At 47.5% G+C, this 19,525-nt stretch overlaps 1 protein-coding gene across 1 annotated transcript in view; it reads left to right on the forward strand.

Moving 5' to 3' along the window:
• LOC106566624 (ephrin-A5b) overlaps positions 1-18,043 on the forward strand; it is a 74,721-nt gene extending 56,678 nt beyond the window's left edge. The window contains exons 3-5 of the mRNA XM_014134837.3: positions 13,807-13,872; positions 14,013-14,093; positions 14,392-18,043. Of these exons, the coding sequence (XP_013990312.1) occupies positions 13,807-13,872; positions 14,013-14,093; positions 14,392-14,516 (272 nt within the window). The 3' untranslated portion in view covers positions 14,517-18,043. The remainder of the gene's footprint in view (positions 1-13,806; positions 13,873-14,012; positions 14,094-14,391) is intronic.
• The last annotated feature ends 1,482 nt before the right edge of the window (positions 18,044-19,525 follow it).

Genomic DNA, 19,525 nt, shown 5'->3' on the forward strand with positions numbered 1-19,525 from the left:
CTGGTGTTGCGTATGTCTGTGTGTGTCTGGTGTTGTGTATGTCTGTGTGTGTCTGGTGTTGCGTATGTCTGTGTGTGTCTGGTGTTGTGTATGTCTGTGTGTGTCTGGTGTTGTGTATGTCTGTGTGTGTCTGGTGTTGTGTATGTCTGTGTGTGTCTGGTGTTGTGTATGTCTGTGTGTGTCTGGTGTTGTGTATGTCTGTGTGTGTATGTCTGTGTGTGTCTGGTGTTGTGTATGTCTGTGTGTGTCTGGTGTTGTGTATGTCTGTGTGTGTCTGGTGTTGTGTATGTCTGTGTGTGTCTGGTGTTGCGTATGTCTGTGTGTTGCTGGTGTTGCGTATGTCTGTGTGTGTATGTCTGTGTGTGTCTGGTGTTGCGTATGTCTGTGTGTGTCTGGTGTTGTGTATGTCTGTGTGTGTCTGGTGTTGTGTATGTCTGTGTGTGTCTGGTGTTGTGTATGTCTGTGTGTGTCTGGTGTTGTGTATGTCTGTGTGTGTATGTCTGTGTGTGTCTGGTGTTGTGTATGTCTGTGTGTGTATGTCTGTGTGTGTGTCTGGTGTTGTGTATGTCTGTGTGTGTCTGGTGTTGTGTATGTCTGTGTGTGTCTGGTGTTGCGTATGTCTGTGTGTGTCTGGTGTTGTGTATGTCTGTGTGTGTCTGGTGTTCTGTATGTCTGTGTGTGTATGTCTGTGTGTGTCTGGTGCTGCGTATGTCTGTGTGTGTCTGGTGTTGTGTATGTCTGTGTGTGTCTGGTGTTGTGTATGTCTGTGTGTGTCTGGTGTTGTGTATGTCTGTGTGTGTCTGGTGCTGCGTATGTCTGTGCTCCTGAGTGGTGCAGTGGTCTAAGGCACTGCATCTCAGTTCTAGAGGCGTCACTACAGACACCCTGGTTTGAATCCAGGCTGTATCACAACTGGCTGTTATTGGGAGTTCCATAGGATGGCGCACAATTGGCCCAGTGTTGTCTGGGTTTGGCTGGTGTAGGCCATCATTGTAAATAAGAATTTGTTCTTAACTGACTTGCCTAGTTAAGTAAAGGTTAAAGGTCAAAATAAATGTGTGTGTGTGTGAGCATCTGCAACACATTCATAGGATGGTGTGTGTTCATTTTTTTCACATTTACATTTTAGGCATTTAGCAGACGACTTACAGTAGTGAATGCATACATTTCATCCATTTTTTTTTTTTTTTCCCCTTTCCGTACTGGTCCCTCGTGGGAATCAAACCCACAACCCTGGCGTTGCAAACACCATGCTCTACCAACTGAGCCACACGGGTACCATGAGAGGATGTTTTCTGAATTTGTTGTTTATTTGTATACTCTGAGTGTCTGCATGAGGTTTACTGTCCTCCAGTCCATCTACTCTGCCCTCCTAGTTTCCTCTGCTGGGCTGCATGGCATGACTAACCACAGATCCAGTGTCGCAGCGCGTGAGGCAGAGTCCTTCAAAAGCAGTTTATTGGATGTGTGGTGTGTGTTGTGGAGCCCAGACTCTGTCTGTCTGTCTGTCTGTCTGTCTGTCTGTCTGTCTGTCTGTCTGTCTGTCTGTCTGTCTGTCTGTCTGTCTGTCTGTCTGTCTGTCTGTCTGTCTGTCTGTCTGTCTGTCTGTGAATGGAAAGGGAGCTAGTGCAGTCTGGCCTGTGTGCCTGCCACTGTAGGGGTGTGAGGTAAGTTACACGATACTTGCTGACACAGACAGAAGAGTCATGATTGACACCCCTGGCTGTTTTTTTCTCTCATCATCAAGTTTTAAAGACAATTTTTATCTTGTTTCATAGTCACGCTAAGTGCTTTGAAATGGGAAGCCCAGTCTTCCACTGTGGAAATACTGACAAGGCTAGTTTTTATCTGGAATTTACTGCCAGTATCATTCACTGGGAATAATAATCATTCACTGGGACCATGCCCCACCCACCTGAGGATCTGTCTTTTTCAGCCTATTTCCTGTGTTTGGGGGTGCAAAATCCACTTGTCACTTAAATCTCGCTGGATTTATTGCTTTCATTTCACTCCTGCAACTCCTTTATACTCTTGCGTGTGCCTGTCGTTTATTTCCATTAACGTTACGACTGCGGAAATGTTTGTAATTACCTGCCAAACACACCGGTAATGGCTGAAATGGGCTCAATGGAATACATAGTCTTCCGTTGCATTTATGAGAACAATAAAGCTTTGTCAGGGAGTTAATGCACCATCTTAACACTTACATCACAAGAAAGATAACTTTATTTTGATGGGTGGAATTTTATAAAGTAATAATTTAATACAGTTGAAATGCATACAAATGAGATGCACTGAAATGAAAGCAACTTCCGAAAATGAACACTCAGATTATAGTGATATTATGTCTGATCTCACAAACAATGTAGAGTATGTATAGATAGGTGTAATATGGAGCCAAGCATGTTGATTTTTAATCCGAGGGTATCCTGCTATTGACACACTGCTATTAGCACACATGAAACAGAACGTGACAACAACATTAATTCATGAGGCAGTCTAGACAGTGCACGTGAGTGCAGGTAGGGTAGACAGTGCACGTGAGTGCAGGTAGGGTAGACAGTGCAGGTGAGTACAGGTAGGGTAGACAGTGCAGGTGAGTACAGGTAGGGTTGACAGTGCACGTGAGTGCAGGTAGGGTAGACAGTGCAGGTGAGTACAGGTAGGGTAGACAGTGCAGGTGAGTACAGGTAGGGTGGACAGTGCACGTGAGTGCAGGTAGAGTAGACAGTGCAGGTGAGTACAGGTAGTGTAGACAGTGCAGGTGAGTACAGGTATGGTAGACAGAGCAGGTGAGTACAGGTAGGGTAGACAGAGCAGTTGAGTACAGGTAGTGTAGACAGTGCAGGTGAGTACAGGTAGTGTACACAGAGCAGGTGAGTACAGGTAGGGTAGACAGTGCAGGTGAGTACGGGTAGTGTAGACAGTGCAGGTGAGTACAGGTAGGGTAGACAGAGCAGGTGAGAACAGGTAGTGTAGACAGAGCAGGTAAGTGCAGGTAGTGTAGACAGTGCAGGTGAGTACAGGTAGTGTAGACAGTGCAGGTGAGTGCAGGTAGGGTAGACAGAGCAGGTGAGAACAGGTAGGGTAGACAGAGCAGGTGAGTACATGTAGTGTAGACAGAGCAGGTGAGTACAGGTAGTGTAGACAGAGCAGGTGAGTACAGGTAGGGTAGACAGTGCAGGTGAGTACAGGTAGTGTAGACAGTGCAGGTGAGTACAGGTAGGGTGGACAGTGCAGGTGAGTACAGGTAGTGTAGACAGTGCTGGTGAGTACAGGTAGGGTAGACAGAGCAGGTGAGTACAGGTAGGGTAGACAGAGCAGGCGAGTACATGCAGGGTAGACAGAGCAGGTGAGTACAGGTAGGGTGGACAGAGCAGGTGAGTACAGGTAGGGTAGACAGAACAGGTGTGTACAGGTAGGGTAGACAGAGCAGGTGAGTACAGGTAGGGTGGACAGAGCAGGTGAGTACAGGTAGGGTGGACAGAGCAGGTGAGTACAGGTAGGGTGGACAGAGCAGGTGAGTACAGGTAGGGTAGACAGAGCAGGTGAGTATAGGTAGGGTAGACAGAGCAGGTGAGTACAGGTAGGGTAGACAGAACAGGTGAGTACAGGTAGGGTGGACAGAGCAGGTGAGTACAGGTAGGGTAGACAGAACAGGTGAGTACAGGTAGGGTAAACAGAGCAGGTGAGTACAGGTAGGGTAGACAGAGCAGGTGAGTACAGGTAGGGTGGACAGAGCAGGTGAGTACAGGTAGGGTAGACAGAGCAGGTGAGTGCAGGTAGGGTAAACAGAGCAGGTGAGTACAGGTAGGGTAGACAGTGCAGGTGAGTACAGGTAGGGTGGACAGAGCAGGTGAGTACAGGTAGGGTGGACAGAGCAGGTGAGTACAGGTAGGGTAGATAGAGCAGGTGAGTACAGGTAGGGTAGACAGAACAGGTGAGTACAGGTAGGGTAGACAGAGCAGGTGAGTACAGGTAGGGTGGACAGAGCAGGTGAGTACAGGTAGGGTAGACAGAACAGGTGAGTGCAGGTAGGGTAAACAGAGCAGGTGAGTACAGGTAGTGTAGACAGTGCAGGTGAGTACAGGTAGGGTAGACAGTGCAGGTGAGTATAGGTAGTGTACACAGTGCAGGTGAGTACGGGTAGTGTAGACAGTGCAGGTGAGTACGGGTAGGGTAAACAGAGCAGGTGAGTACAGGTAGTGTAGACAGTGCAGGTGAGTACAGGTAGGGTAGACATAGAATGTGAGTACAGGTAGGGTGGACAGAGCAGGTGAGTACAGGTAGTGTAGACAGTGCAGGTGAGTACAGGTAGGGTAAACAGAGCAGGTGAGTACAGGTAGGGTGGACAGAGCAGGTGAGTACAGGTAGGGTAAACAGAGCAGGTGAGTACAGGTAGTGTAGACAGTGCAGGTGAGTACAGGTAGGGTAGACATAGCAGGTGAGTACAGGTAGGGTGGACAAAGCAGGTGAGTACAGGTAGTGTAGACAGTGCAGGTGAGTACAGGTAGTGTAGACAGAGCAGGTGAGTACAGGTAGGGTTGACAGTGCAGGTGAGTACCGGTAGGGTAGACAGTGCAGGTGAGTACAGGTAGGGTAGACAGTGCAGGTGAGTACAGGTAGGGTAACAGAGCAGGTGAGTACAGGTAGGGTAAACAGTGCAGGTGAGTACAGGTAGTGTAGACAGTGCAGGTGAGTACAGGTATGGTAGACAGAGCAGGTGAGTACAGGTAGGGTAGACAGAGCAGGTGAGTACAGGTAGGGTAAACAGTGCAGGTGAGTACAGGTAGTGTAGACAGTGCAGGTGAGTACAGGTAGGGTGGACAGAGCTGGTGAGAACAGGTAGGGTAGACAGTGCAGGTGAGTGCAGGTAGGGTAGACAGTGTAGGAGAGTACAGGTAGTGTAGACAGTGCAGGTGAGTACAGGTAGTGTAGACAGTGCAGGTGAGCACAGGTAGGGTAAATAGAGCAGGTGAGTACAGGTAGGGTAGACAGTGCAGGTGAGTACAGGTAGGGTGGACAAAGCAGGTGAGTACAGGTAGTGTAGACAGTGCAGGTGAGTACAGGTAGTGTAGACAGAGCAGGTGAGTACAGGTAGGGTTGACAGTGCAGGTGAGTACCGGTAGGGTAGACAGTGCAGGTGAGTACAGGTAGGGTAGACAGTGCAGGTGAGTACAGGTAGGGTAACAGAGCAGGTGAGTACAGGTATGGTAGACAGAGCAGGTGAGTACAGGTAGGGTAGACAGAGCAGGTGAGTACAGGTAGGGTAAACAGTGCAGGTGAGTACAGGTAGTGTAGACAGTGCAGGTGAGTACAGGTAGGGTGGACAGAGCTGGTGAGAACAGGTAGGGTAGACAGTGCAGGTGAGTGCAGGTAGGGTAGACAGTGTAGGAGAGTACAGGTAGTGTAGACAGTGCAGGTGAGTACAGGTAGTGTAGACAGTGCAGGTGAGCACAGGTAGGGTAAATAGAGCAGGTGAGTACAGGTAGGGTAGACAGTGCAGGTGAGTACAGGTAGGGTGGACAGTGCAGGTGAGTACATGTAGTGTAGACAGTGCAGGTGTGTACAGGTAGGGTAGACAGTGCAGGTGAGTACAGGTAGTGTAGACAGAGCAGGTGAGTACAGGTAGTGTAGACAGAGCAGGTGAGTACAGGTAGTGTAGACAGTGCAGGTGAGTACAGGTAGGGTAGACATAGCAGGTGAGTACAGGTAGGGTGGACAGAGCAGGTGAGTACAGGTAGGGTGACATAGCAGGTGAGTACAGGTAGGGTAGACAGAGCAGGTGAGTACAGGTAGGGTAGACAGAGCAGGTGAGTACAGGTAGTGTAGACAGAGCAGGTGAGTACAGGTAGGGTAGACAGAGCAGGTGAGTACGGGTAGTGTAGACAGTGCTGGTGAGTATAGGTAGGGTAGACAGTGCAGGTGAGTACAGGTAGTGTAGACAGAGCAGGTGAGTACAGGTAGGGTAGACAGAGCAGGTGAGTACGGGTAGTGTAGACAGTGCTGGTGAGTATAGGTAGGGTAGACAGTGCAGGTGAGTACAGGTAGTGTAGACAGTGCAGGTGAGTACAGGTATGGTAAACAGTGCAGGTGAGTACAGGTAGGGTAGACAGTGCAGGTGAGTACGGGTAGTGTAGACAGTGCAGGTGAGTACGGGTAGGGTAAACAGAGCAGGTGAGTACAGGTAGTGTAGACAGTGCAGGTGAGTACAGGTAGGGTAGACATAGAATGTGAGTACAGGTAGGGTGGACAGAGCAGGTGAGTACGGGTAGTGTAGACAGTGCAGGTGAGTACGGGTAGGGTAAACAGAGCAGGTGAGTACAGGTAGTGTAGACAGTGCAGGTGAGTACAGGTAGGGTAGACATAGAATGTGAGTACAGGTAGGGTGGACAGAGCAGGTGAGTACAGGTAGTGTAGACAGTGCAGGTGAGTACAGGTAGGGTAAACAGAGCAGGTGAGTACAGGTAGGGTGGACAGAGCAGGTGAGTACAGGTAGGGTAAACAGAGCAGGTGAGTACAGGTAGTGTAGACAGTGCAGGTGAGTACAGGTAGGGTAGACATAGCAGGTGAGTACAGGTAGGGTGGACAAAGCAGGTGAGTACAGGTAGTGTAGACAGTGCAGGTGAGTACAGGTAGTGTAGACAGAGCAGGTGAGTACAGGTAGGGTTGACAGTGCAGGTGAGTACCGGTAGGGTAGACAGTGCAGGTGAGTACAGGTAGGGTAGACAGTGCAGGTGAGTACAGGTAGGGTAACAGAGCAGGTGAGTACAGGTAGGGTAAACAGTGCAGGTGAGTACAGGTAGTGTAGACAGTGCAGGTGAGTACAGGTATGGTAGACAGAGCAGGTGAGTACAGGTAGGGTAGACAGAGCAGGTGAGTACAGGTAGGGTAAACAGTGCAGGTGAGTACAGGTAGTGTAGACAGTGCAGGTGAGTACAGGTAGGGTGGACAGAGCTGGTGAGAACAGGTAGGGTAGACAGTGCAGGTGAGTGCAGGTAGGGTAGACAGTGTAGGAGAGTACAGGTAGTGTAGACAGTGCAGGTGAGTACAGGTAGTGTAGACAGTGCAGGTGAGCACAGGTAGGGTAAATAGAGCAGGTGAGTACAGGTAGGGTAGACAGTGCAGGTGAGTACAGGTAGGGTGGACAAAGCAGGTGAGTACAGGTAGTGTAGACAGTGCAGGTGAGTACAGGTAGTGTAGACAGAGCAGGTGAGTACAGGTAGGGTTGACAGTGCAGGTGAGTACCGGTAGGGTAGACAGTGCAGGTGAGTACAGGTAGGGTAGACAGTGCAGGTGAGTACAGGTAGGGTAACAGAGCAGGTGAGTACAGGTATGGTAGACAGAGCAGGTGAGTACAGGTAGGGTAGACAGAGCAGGTGAGTACAGGTAGGGTAAACAGTGCAGGTGAGTACAGGTAGTGTAGACAGTGCAGGTGAGTACAGGTAGGGTGGACAGAGCTGGTGAGAACAGGTAGGGTAGACAGTGCAGGTGAGTGCAGGTAGGGTAGACAGTGTAGGAGAGTACAGGTAGTGTAGACAGTGCAGGTGAGTACAGGTAGTGTAGACAGTGCAGGTGAGCACAGGTAGGGTAAATAGAGCAGGTGAGTACAGGTAGGGTAGACAGTGCAGGTGAGTACAGGTAGGGTGGACAGTGCAGGTGAGTACATGTAGTGTAGACAGTGCAGGTGTGTACAGGTAGGGTAGACAGTGCAGGTGAGTACAGGTAGTGTAGACAGAGCAGGTGAGTACAGGTAGTGTAGACAGAGCAGGTGAGTACAGGTAGTGTAGACAGTGCAGGTGAGTACAGGTAGGGTAGACATAGCAGGTGAGTACAGGTAGGGTGGACAGAGCAGGTGAGTACAGGTAGGGTGACATAGCAGGTGAGTACAGGTAGGGTAGACAGAGCAGGTGAGTACAGGTAGGGTAGACAGAGCAGGTGAGTACAGGTAGTGTAGACAGAGCAGGTGAGTACAGGTAGGGTAGACAGAGCAGGTGAGTACGGGTAGTGTAGACAGTGCTGGTGAGTATAGGTAGGGTAGACAGTGCAGGTGAGTACAGGTAGTGTAGACAGAGCAGGTGAGTACAGGTAGGGTAGACAGAGCAGGTGAGTACGGGTAGTGTAGACAGTGCTGGTGAGTATAGGTAGGGTAGACAGTGCAGGTGAGTACAGGTAGTGTAGACAGTGCAGGTGAGTACAGGTATGGTAAACAGTGCAGGTGAGTACAGGTAGGGTAGACAGTGCAGGTGAGTACGGGTAGTGTAGACAGTGCAGGTGAGTACGGGTAGGGTAAACAGAGCAGGTGAGTACAGGTAGTGTAGACAGTGCAGGTGAGTACAGGTAGGGTAGACATAGAATGTGAGTACAGGTAGGGTGGACAGAGCAGGTGAGTACAGGTAGTGTAGACAGTGCAGGTGAGTACAGGTAGGGTAAACAGAGCAGGTGAGTACAGGTAGGGTGGACAGAGCAGGTGAGTACAGGTAGGGTAAACAGAGCAGGTGAGTACAGGTAGTGTAGACAGTGCAGGTGAGTACAGGTAGGGTAGACATAGCAGGTGAGTACAGGTAGGGTGGACAAAGCAGGTGAGTACAGGTAGTGTAGACAGTGCAGGTGAGTACAGGTAGTGTAGACAGAGCAGGTGAGTACAGGTAGGGTTGACAGTGCAGGTGAGTACCGGTAGGGTAGACAGTGCAGGTGAGTACAGGTAGGGTAGACAGTGCAGGTGAGTACAGGTAGGGTAACAGAGCAGGTGAGTACAGGTAGGGTAAACAGTGCAGGTGAGTACAGGTAGTGTAGACAGTGCAGGTGAGTACAGGTATGGTAGACAGAGCAGGTGAGTACAGGTAGGGTAGACAGAGCAGGTGAGTACAGGTAGGGTAAACAGTGCAGGTGAGTACAGGTAGTGTAGACAGTGCAGGTGAGTACAGGTAGGGTGGACAGAGCTGGTGAGAACAGGTAGGGTAGACAGTGCAGGTGAGTGCAGGTAGGGTAGACAGTGTAGGAGAGTACAGGTAGTGTAGACAGTGCAGGTGAGTACAGGTAGTGTAGACAGTGCAGGTGAGCACAGGTAGGGTAAATAGAGCAGGTGAGTACAGGTAGGGTAGACAGTGCAGGTGAGTACAGGTAGGGTGGACAAAGCAGGTGAGTACAGGTAGTGTAGACAGTGCAGGTGAGTACAGGTAGTGTAGACAGAGCAGGTGAGTACAGGTAGGGTTGACAGTGCAGGTGAGTACCGGTAGGGTAGACAGTGCAGGTGAGTACAGGTAGGGTAGACAGTGCAGGTGAGTACAGGTAGGGTAACAGAGCAGGTGAGTACAGGTATGGTAGACAGAGCAGGTGAGTACAGGTAGGGTAGACAGAGCAGGTGAGTACAGGTAGGGTAAACAGTGCAGGTGAGTACAGGTAGTGTAGACAGTGCAGGTGAGTACAGGTAGGGTGGACAGAGCTGGTGAGAACAGGTAGGGTAGACAGTGCAGGTGAGTGCAGGTAGGGTAGACAGTGTAGGAGAGTACAGGTAGTGTAGACAGTGCAGGTGAGTACAGGTAGTGTAGACAGAGCAGGTGAGTACAGGTAGTGTAGACAGTGCAGGTGAGTACAGGTAGGGTAGACATAGCAGGTGAGTACAGGTAGGGTGGACAGAGCAGGTGAGTACAGGTAGGGTGACATAGCAGGTGAGTACAGGTAGGGTAGACAGAGCAGGTGAGTACAGGTAGGGTAGACAGAGCAGGTGAGTACAGGTAGTGTAGACAGAGCAGGTGAGTACAGGTAGGGTAGACAGAGCAGGTGAGTACGGGTAGTGTAGACAGTGCTGGTGAGTATAGGTAGGGTAGACAGTGCAGGTGAGTACAGGTAGTGTAGACAGAGCAGGTGAGTACAGGTAGGGTAGACAGAGCAGGTGAGTACGGGTAGTGTAGACAGTGCTGGTGAGTATAGGTAGGGTAGACAGTGCAGGTGAGTACAGGTAGTGTAGACAGTGCAGGTGAGTACAGGTATGGTAAACAGTGCAGGTGAGTACAGGTAGGGTAGACAGTGCAGGTGAGTACAGGTAGGGTAGACAGTGCAGGTGAGTATAGGTAGGGTAGTAGGTGCAGGTGAGTACAGGTAGGGTAGACAGTGCAGGTGAGTACAGGTAGGGTAGACAGTGCAGGTGAGTATAGGTAGGGTAGTAGGTGCAGGTGAGTACAGTTAGTGTAGACAGAGCAGGTGAGTACAGGTAGGGTAGACAGAGCAGGTGAGTACAGTTAGTGTAGACAGAGCAGGTGATTACAGGTAGGGTAGACAGTGCAGGTGAGTACAGGTAGGGTAAACAGTGCAGGTGAGTACGGGTAGTGTAGACAGTGCAGGTGAGTACAGGTAGGGTAAACAGTGCAGGTGAGTACAGGTAGGGTAAACAGTGCAGGTGAGTACAGGTAGGGTAGACAGTGCAGGTGAGTACAGGTAGTGTAGACAGTGCAGGTGAGTACAGGTAGGGTAAACAGTGCAGGTGAGTACAGGTAGTGTAGACAGTGCAGGTGAGTACAGGTAGGGTAAACAGTGCAGGTGAGTACAGGTAGGGTTGACAGAGCAGGTGAGTACAGGTAGGGTAGACAGTGCAGGTGAGTACAGGTAGGGTAAACAGTGCAGGTGAGTACGGGTAGTGTAGACAGTGCAGGTGAGTACAGGTAGTGTAGACAGTGCAGGTGAGTACAGGTAGTGTAGACAGTGCAGGTGAGTACAGGTAGGGTAAACAGTGCAGGTGAGTACAGGTAGGGTTGACAGAGCAGGTGAGTACAGGTAGTGTAGACAGTGCAGGTGAGTACAGGTAGGGTAGACAGTGCAGGTGAGTACAGGTAGTGTAGACAGTGCAGGTGAGTACAGGTAGGGTAGACAGTGCAGGTGAGTACAGGTAGTGTAGACAGTGCAGGTGAGTACAGGTAGGGTAGACAGTGCAGGTGAGTACGGGTAGTGTAGACAGTGCAGGTGAGTACAGGTAGGGTAGACAGTGCAGGTGAGTACAGGTAGTGTAGACAGTGCAGGTGAGTACAGGTAGGGTAAACAGTGCAGGTGAGTACAGGTAGGGTTGACAGAGCAGGTGAGTACAGGTAGGGTTGACAGAGCAGGTAGGGTACACAGAGCAGGTGTTTGGTGGTTGCAGCCCTGTTCAACCCCTTGATGTTAATGAAGTACTCTCTGTTTTTAGCCTAGTTACTGTTATGTTATTGTTGCTCATTCATTATTTGTTATTTTTCTATTTCCTTTTTTTTACTTCAGTTTATTTTAGTAAATACATTCTAATCATGTATTTTTCTTAAAACAAATACAATTTGATTTGATTAGAATTTATGCAAATGAGGCATATATAATTTTCTTTATTTTAACACAAAATATTTAAAAAATACCTGATACAATAAGACATTGTATATTTGAGTGCATTGTAATATTTGTTTCACAATAAATTGAATACCTGAATTCCCACCAAAATCCCTGAACTCGTTATTTGTCCGTACGAGTAAAATGTGTTATGTGTCACGTCCTGACCAGTAATAGGGGTTATTGGTTATTGTAGTTTGGTCAGGACGTGGCAGGGGGTATTTGTTTTATATGGTTCGGGGTGTGTGTGTACTTAGAGGGGTGTTGTATTTATGTGTTCCGGGGTTTTTGATTTATGTTCTTGTTTTGTATTCTGTTTTGTGTTTGTCACCTGACAGAACTGTTAGTGTCGTTTCTGTTAATTGTATACGTGTTTATTTTGTTTCTCCTTCTTATATATTAAAAAGAGAAGATGAGTATACACTTCCCTGTTGCGTCTTGGTCCTCCACACACGACACGCGTTACATTATGTGCTTTGTCAATATCTGATGGATTTTTTAAATTCTAAACGTTTGGAGTATCTTCATCCATTGTCCTGTTGTATTTGTAGACTTTTTTTCGATGACTGTTGCTTGAAGAAGATAATCTCAGGATAGGGGATAGACTATAGGACAAACTGCCTCTCGCTCTCTCTCTCTCTCTCTCTCTCCACACACACACACACACACACACACACACACACACACACACACACACACACACACACACACACACACACACACACACACACACACACACACACACACACACACACACACACACACACACAGCATTATGGTGCCCTGAGTGGTGGGTGGGGGTTTATGACTAGATTAAGAGCAGCTTGAGACCCCAGGCAGGCCAGGAAATGATGTCAGAACACAGAGGCCCACAGAGCCATTCTATAGAGTCAGTCTGGGTGGGGTGGGAGAAGAACAGAGCCATTCTATAGAGTCAGTCTGGGTGGGGTGGGAGAAGAACAGAGCCATTCTATAGTCTTTCTGGGTGGGGTGGGAGAAGAACAGAGCCATTCTATAGAGTCAGTCTGGGTGGGGTGGGAGAAGAACAGAACCATTCTATAGAGTCAGTCTGGGTGGGGTGGGAGAAGAACAGAACCATTCTATAGAGTCAGTCTGGGTGGGGTGGGAGAAGAACAGAGCCATTCTATAGAGTCAGTCTGGGTGGGGTGGGAGAAGAACAGAGCCATTCTATAGTCAGTCTGGGTGGGGTGGGAGAAGAACAGAGCCATTCTATAGAGTCAGTCTGGGTGGGGTGGGAGAAGAACAGAGCCATTCTATAGTCAGTCTGGGTGGGGTGGGAGAAGAACAGAGCCATTCTATAGTCTTTCTGGGTGGGGTGGGAGAAGAACAGAGCCATTCTATAGAGTCAGTCTGGGTGGGGTGGGAGAAGAACAGAGCCATTCTATAGTCTTTCTGGGTGGGGTGGGAGAAGAACAGAGCCATTCTATAGAGTCAGTCTGGGTGGGGTGGGAGAAGAACAGAGCCATTCTATAGAGTCAGTCTGGGTGGGGTGGGAGAAGAACAGAGCCATTCTATAGTCAGTCTGGGTGGGGTGGGAGAAGAACAGAGCCATTCTATAGTCTTTCTGGGTGGGGTGGGAGAAGAACAGAGCCATTCTATAGAGTCAGTCTGGGTGGGGTGGGAGAAGAACAGAGCCATTCTATGGATGAATACAAGCACAGGTCGGAGTCTGTCAAACTAGCAACAAGAACAAGATCTCAGTCACAACCTACTTTCTGTATAGAAGAGGGATAGGGACTTCAGAACTATTGCTTGTCAAGACATCACACAATATGAAACCGCCGCAGTCTAGTTTGGTGACTATGTCCTAGGTGACATTGTCTAGTTGTTGACAGGTCAGAAGTTGGAGCGGCCTGAGTTGAAGTGACTTGCCACCATTGAGATTTAGTGAAGCAGCTGTCATATTCCAGTTATCCACAGTTGACGTCTGTGTAGCAGGGTTGTGCTACTTTACTGCTAATAGAACCCAGTGGCAGGTGTTGATGGCCTCTGCAGCCAATCAAATACTTCATTGCAGATGGTGATGTTACTCTGAGCCAATCGATTTCTGTGTTGCAGAGGTGGATGAAATTTGGAGCCAATAGAAGTTTGAGTAGCAGGTGCAGACTGTTCTTTTAACCAATGGAAGTTTGAGTAGCAGATGTGGATGTTACTCGGGAGCATGTGTTTTTGTTATTTAAAGCTAATGGAAGTCTCAGGTGCAGATGTTGCCCTCACTCAATAGCCAATAGAAAGATGTGTTTCAGGCATTGGTTGACAGACATTTATCACAAATTGCATCCGTTGAGAACCTTTAAGTCAGTGGAATTTTCACCTTGTTTGGGGTGTGATAGCTCTCTGTTTGACGTATGTCTGTACAGAATAGCTCTCGGTTATTTGCTGTTAGCATTAAAGTACGTAAGCATTGTTCCTAACATAACTGAAATGTTTTCACAGCATCCACCGTTGCTGACAATGGAAGGAGAAGTTGCCTTCGACTGAAGGTGTTCGTCAGACCAGCAAGTAAGTGGATTTCTGAAAGAACATTCTATTTTCTATTTCTTTCAAACTGTGAAAAAACTTTTAATGCATTGTGTGAGAGTCGAATATCAATCTTGGGCTCGCTGTGAATGTTCACGTCCCACTCTTTCCTTTTGTTGCAGACAATTGTGTGAAAACTGTCAGTGTTCACGATCGGGTCTTTGACGTCAATGAGAGGGTGGACAATTCCCTAGAACCAAGAGGTTTGTAAGACTCTATAAACTGTGTGTAGGGGTACGTGCCTGCCTGCATGCTTGAGAGTGTCTGTGTACCCGGGTATGACAAATTATATTTCCTGATACAGAATTCCGAAGGGGCTCATATTTTCCCATTGTACCAACTGAATGGATAAGTCAGTCACATAGAAAGTTGATGGAATGACAAAGCCACCACTCCATTTCATACATTAATGTTTCAGTCGTTGCAGCTAAATGATGATATCTCTTGACGTCTCAGGGATTCTTATCTCCTCCTCTCTCCCTCCTTTCTTCCTCCATCTAGATGATACCAGTCACGAATCAGCCGAGCCGTCCCGAGGTGACGTCAACTCGGTGGGCCGGGTTCAGACCACCGGCCTGCTGGTCACCTCCACCCTGGTTCTCTGTGCAGCCATCTTGTCTTTATAGCGCCCAGCCTGAGGGTTTTAGACAGGGCGGAGTGGACTTGCCCTGACTGGACCATACAACCCCCAAGGTGCACTTTTTAAAAGACAGTCTGAGTGCCGGGGAGAGGTGGACTTCTAAGGGGGAAGACCTTTTTATAAACTTTGCTTTGGGGAGTTAAGATGCCAAAAGCCTTTTTGACTCTCATTTTGTCATTTTACTTTCCTGTAGATGTTAATATTTGAAGGTCATAGTATCCCAGTGAATTTGCTGTCCCCACCACCTCTCTCTCTCTCTCTCACGTTCACACGCTCACGCACGCACGCACGCACACACACACACACACACACACACACACACACACACACACACACACACACACACACACACACACACAAACACACACACACACACACAAACACACACACACACACACACACACACACACACACACACACACACACACACACACACACACACACACACACGCACACGCACACGCACACACACACACAATCACTCTCGCCTCTGTGGTCCCACCATACCTTTTGCAAGATGAAACAACGGAACAAGAACTACTAAAAATAACTTTTTTTCAAGCCCCCAAAGGACTTTGATTGAGAATATGATGAAGTCTTACAGCGAATAACTATGATAATTTGAAGATGGCTTGTGTCAGCCAATGGCAATGAAGCAAAGGAATACTGGCCAATCACATGAGGCCAAGACATACTGGCCAATCAAATGAGGACAAGGCATGCTGGCCAATCAATGGTGAAACAAGGATCCAGAGCCATGGTTGTTGCTTGGAGAAGTCCTGTTGCCAAGGGGAGGGGGCTCTGTTATTTTCTTGCCTTTGAAGAGTCCATTAGAAGTTCATGAGATGGGGGTTGGATTTGATGATTCAGAGACTGGGAGTGAACGATCTTAGCTGAACCGGAAAAAAAGAAGCACTCATGTTTAGTAATTTGTGTCCTTTTAGGGGAATTAGTGATCGATTCATGTATTTTTTAAATGAATCACGTAATTCAAATTTAGCAGCCAACACGGGTGTATATTTGCGAGGAGCGTGGGAGTTGATATGGTATTTTGTCAGGCAAATGTATTTTCCTATTTATTGTTGAGTGCTCTTTCCCTTTTCTGATGATTGTTCTGGTTCAGTCACTGTAACTACTGCAGAGACAAGCCCAAAACATCCCACCACTTAAAAGCACCAGTCTCTCTTTTTATTTTGGAAAGGTGTGGTTATATTTCATACACATGTAATATCTGGGCTTGGACTCATTGTTTTTATCTAACAGAGTTCAGGGGAGAGGACATAGTTGGATGTTGTATCAGGGTGTAAGAATGTGTGTTATAACTGTGTTTCTTCCCTGTAACAGTAAACACAAACTGTATGTGTCCTAACAAGTCAGCCCATATTACCATCCACTACTTCATTTCAACATTGTCATAACCTCTACAAAATTACAATTATGTACTGTACATAAACAAAAAGTTCAGGGATGACTCTATAACTAGTACGATTAGTTTCAATTATGTTCTTAGTAATATTCTTGAGTTTTTCCTCAAGCAAACAGCAAAAACTTTCATTGATATTGATAGGTTAGCGACCATTCAGTGATGATCAACCCACACGTCCCAACAGGTCCAACGTTTCTCCTAAAGTTGAAGGTAGGTTGTGGCAACGTTAGTTTCATCTGTAGCAGCTGCAGCTCTAGTGTGATTTAGCCGTGTCTTTGATGTCGTGCGGAGCGGTGTCCAAGCAGACCACATGCTGGGGGGCCATGCACTAGTTATTTCTGGAATGAGAAAAATCGACCACCAGGAGGGAGAACGAGAGATGAGAGAGAGTGAGGAAGAGAAGGTGTCCTGTTCAGCCTCTGGATAGGTTCACTAGCAGGGAGAGAGAGGTGTCCTGTTCAGCCTCTGGATAGGTTCACTAGCAGGGAGAGAGAGGTGTCCTGTTCAGCCTCTGGATAGGTTCACTAGCAGGGAGAGAGAGGTGTCCTGTTCAGCCTCTGGATAGGTTCACTAGCAGGGAGAGAGAGGTGTCCTGTTCAGCCTCTGGATAGGTTCACTAGCAGGGAGAGAGAGGTGTCCTGTTCAGCCTCTGGATAGGTTCACTAGCAGGGAGAGAGAGGTGTCCTGTTCAGCCTCTGGATAGGTTCACTAGCAGGGAGAGAGAGGTGTCCTGTTCAGCCCAGAGGTAATTTTACCACCAGAGGACTGGAATGAGTAATGAGGAGAGAGAGAGAGGGCCAGCTGAGATCAATAGTGATGGGCTTCTCAAACACAGGAACACGGTAAATATTTCCCTCCACTGTCTGATACACAGTATATTTAGTGTACTGACACCAACTCACGTCCTTTGTAAAGGGGATGGACTATCAGTGAGAAATACATTAGCTTCTGCCTCTGTTGGCTGCAAGTGTGGGATTCAGTTTGAACAAGTCTTTAAATAAGAATAGCTGAAATTCATTGTGACTGACATCATTCACTTCAGCCAGTCAATGATGGGAAACAAGGATCAGCTTGTCTCATGGATACTGTGTATCCAGCTGTAGTCTCATATAACGTAGTGTTAGAGCAGTGGATCTCACACCTCTTTGAAGGACAACCGCAGTTAACAAAAGACACATTGATAATGCTGTTAGTGAGAGAATAAAGTCAATGTTGGATATCAAAAACGGTTGATTACATTTGTTTAATGTCTTTTAGTAGGAGAAACATGATCAATGTTACAGTCTATATCTTTTGTGTAAGGTTTTCACATATCAATGTTATAGTGTGTGTGTGAAGGTTGAAGTGCCCAAGTTAAGGGCTCTACTATTGGAAGTGCACTATATCCATCCATGCTCGTCTCAAGAACCATACTGCACTCCCATCGCCCTCCTCTTTTGACCAGAGCTTAGTAGTATTTGCATCTGAAATGTGGTTTAGGCGCCTAATGTTTTGAGTCCCTGTACATGCTTAGTTTGTCTGTGGTCCCTCTTAATCTTCACTACAATGGTTTCAGAGGAAGCTTCAGTAGTCAGCAGCACCATGTTGTTATCTGAATTCAGGAGATTTTGTAAAGCTTGTTAAGTGTTGGTTTTCTGTCCATATCACAATGTCATGAATCAGTTAACTTGTGTAATTTTCCATTCAAAAGTTGATGTACAGTATGAGATGCAGTTGTGTTACAGGGTGAATTGAGTCTGTTAGGAGGAGCTCTTCACCTGGCACCTGTTACTGTAGCCATGTAGCCTGAACCTGACACCACTGTGCCCTCCTTTTGTCCTCTGTCCCTGTCCTCTGTCCCTGTTCTCTGTCCCTGTCCTCTGTCCCTGTCCCCAGTGACTGTCTCTTATCCCAGCCCTATCGTCCTCTCCTCCCCAGACTGTCGTAACCCCTCCCTCTCTCCCTGGTCCAACTCTCTTCACCAGAATGTTCTGCAAATGTACTGTATTTCATACGAAGGCCATTATTTGTAAATACACAAATGTGTTGGAGCAGCTATGACTAACTACAAAAAAAGATTTAATAAAAGTTATTTGTCATTGTTGTAATTATTGTGTCTCTCATTTGTATTATCTTTTCCTTTTTATGTAAATTGAATCCCAACTGTTTTGTCTAATGGATGGAAAATCCAATAGATGCCAAGCTTTTGTTCATTGCTCTTTGACAAAAATTGAAGAGATGACAACAACTGTCAATTAGCAGTACGCGTTAGGCATACAAAGTTGTTTAATTACACGCCCTACTACTGAGCAGCTGTCATTCTATTATCTGAAATGAATTTACAAATACAAAAACAACATAACTTCAAACAATCATGCTTGAACCTGCAATGTGTTGAGTGATTTCCTAGGATCTCTGCCAAAAGCTGCTAGGCTTCGCTCTCATTACCCTTGCTTTCTCTCCGTGTTGTCTCTCACCCCCCCCCCCCCCCCCCCCCCCTCTCTCATGAGAGCAGACCGTGATTTTGACACTGAAGCCCTTTGCCAAACAGCAGTGTAGTTCATGTTCTGATATCTCTGCCAATTACAATACAAGTGAGAGCTTCAGAGACCTTATCAGACGTTTAGGTTACATCCTAATAGAGACCCTGGGAACCAAACAACAACTAAAGAAAAAGAACAGAGAGTTCTCAATCAAGAGAGAATCATTATAACGATCATGTGTTTTGTCTTCAACAACAAGACACAGTTGAACAACAATATACAAGATTGGTGGAGAAAAGAGCTGCCTCATTCAAGGCACCTGTGATTGTTTTTTAATATATATATATATATATATTTTTTTTTACACCCCTTTTTCTCCACAATTGGTAGTTACAGTCTTGTCCCATCGTTGCAACTCCCGTATGGACTCGGGAGAGGCGAAGGTCAAGAGCCGTGCGTCCTCCGAAACACGACCCAGCCAAGCTGCACTACTTCTGGACACAATGCCCACTTAACCTGGAAGCCAGCCTCACCAATGTGTCAGAGGAAACACTGTACACCTGGCAACCATGTCAGCGTGCATGCGCCCGGACAGCCACAGGAGTCGCTAGAGTGCGATGGAACAAGGACAACTCGGCCGGCCAAAGCCTCCCCTAACCCGGACGATGCTGGGCCAATTGTGTACCACCTAATGAGTCTCCCAGTCGTGGCCGGCTGCGACACAGCCTGGAATCGAACCAGGATCTGTAGTGACACAGCTAGCACTGCAATGCAGTGCCTTAGACCGCTGCGCCACTCAAGAGGCCCCTTGGTTTCTTTGACCCTTTCTTCCTCTCCTAATCCAGTGACACCTAAGCCCATGGCCACACTTCATCATATTCCTGAGGGGGGCATCCCCACTGCTATTCTCAGCCAGCACTGTGGTCTGGTATGCTGACTGACAGAATGTAATTTACTTTTAGTAAACAATGAATAAGGGTTATCCTCACTCATGAATGTCTGTACAGTGCGTACAGTAACCCAGACTCCAAATAGCTCTGTATTGCATTGTGGAGGGTCAGGTGAAGTATAATCACTTTCCATATCCATCCTCTCTCTGGTTGAGAT

The sequence above is a fragment of the Salmo salar genome, chromosome 01 (genome assembly GCF_965601325.2).
Source record: "Salmo salar chromosome 01, fSalSal1, whole genome shotgun sequence".
Classification (NCBI taxonomy): domain Eukaryota; kingdom Metazoa; phylum Chordata; class Actinopteri; order Salmoniformes; family Salmonidae; genus Salmo; species Salmo salar.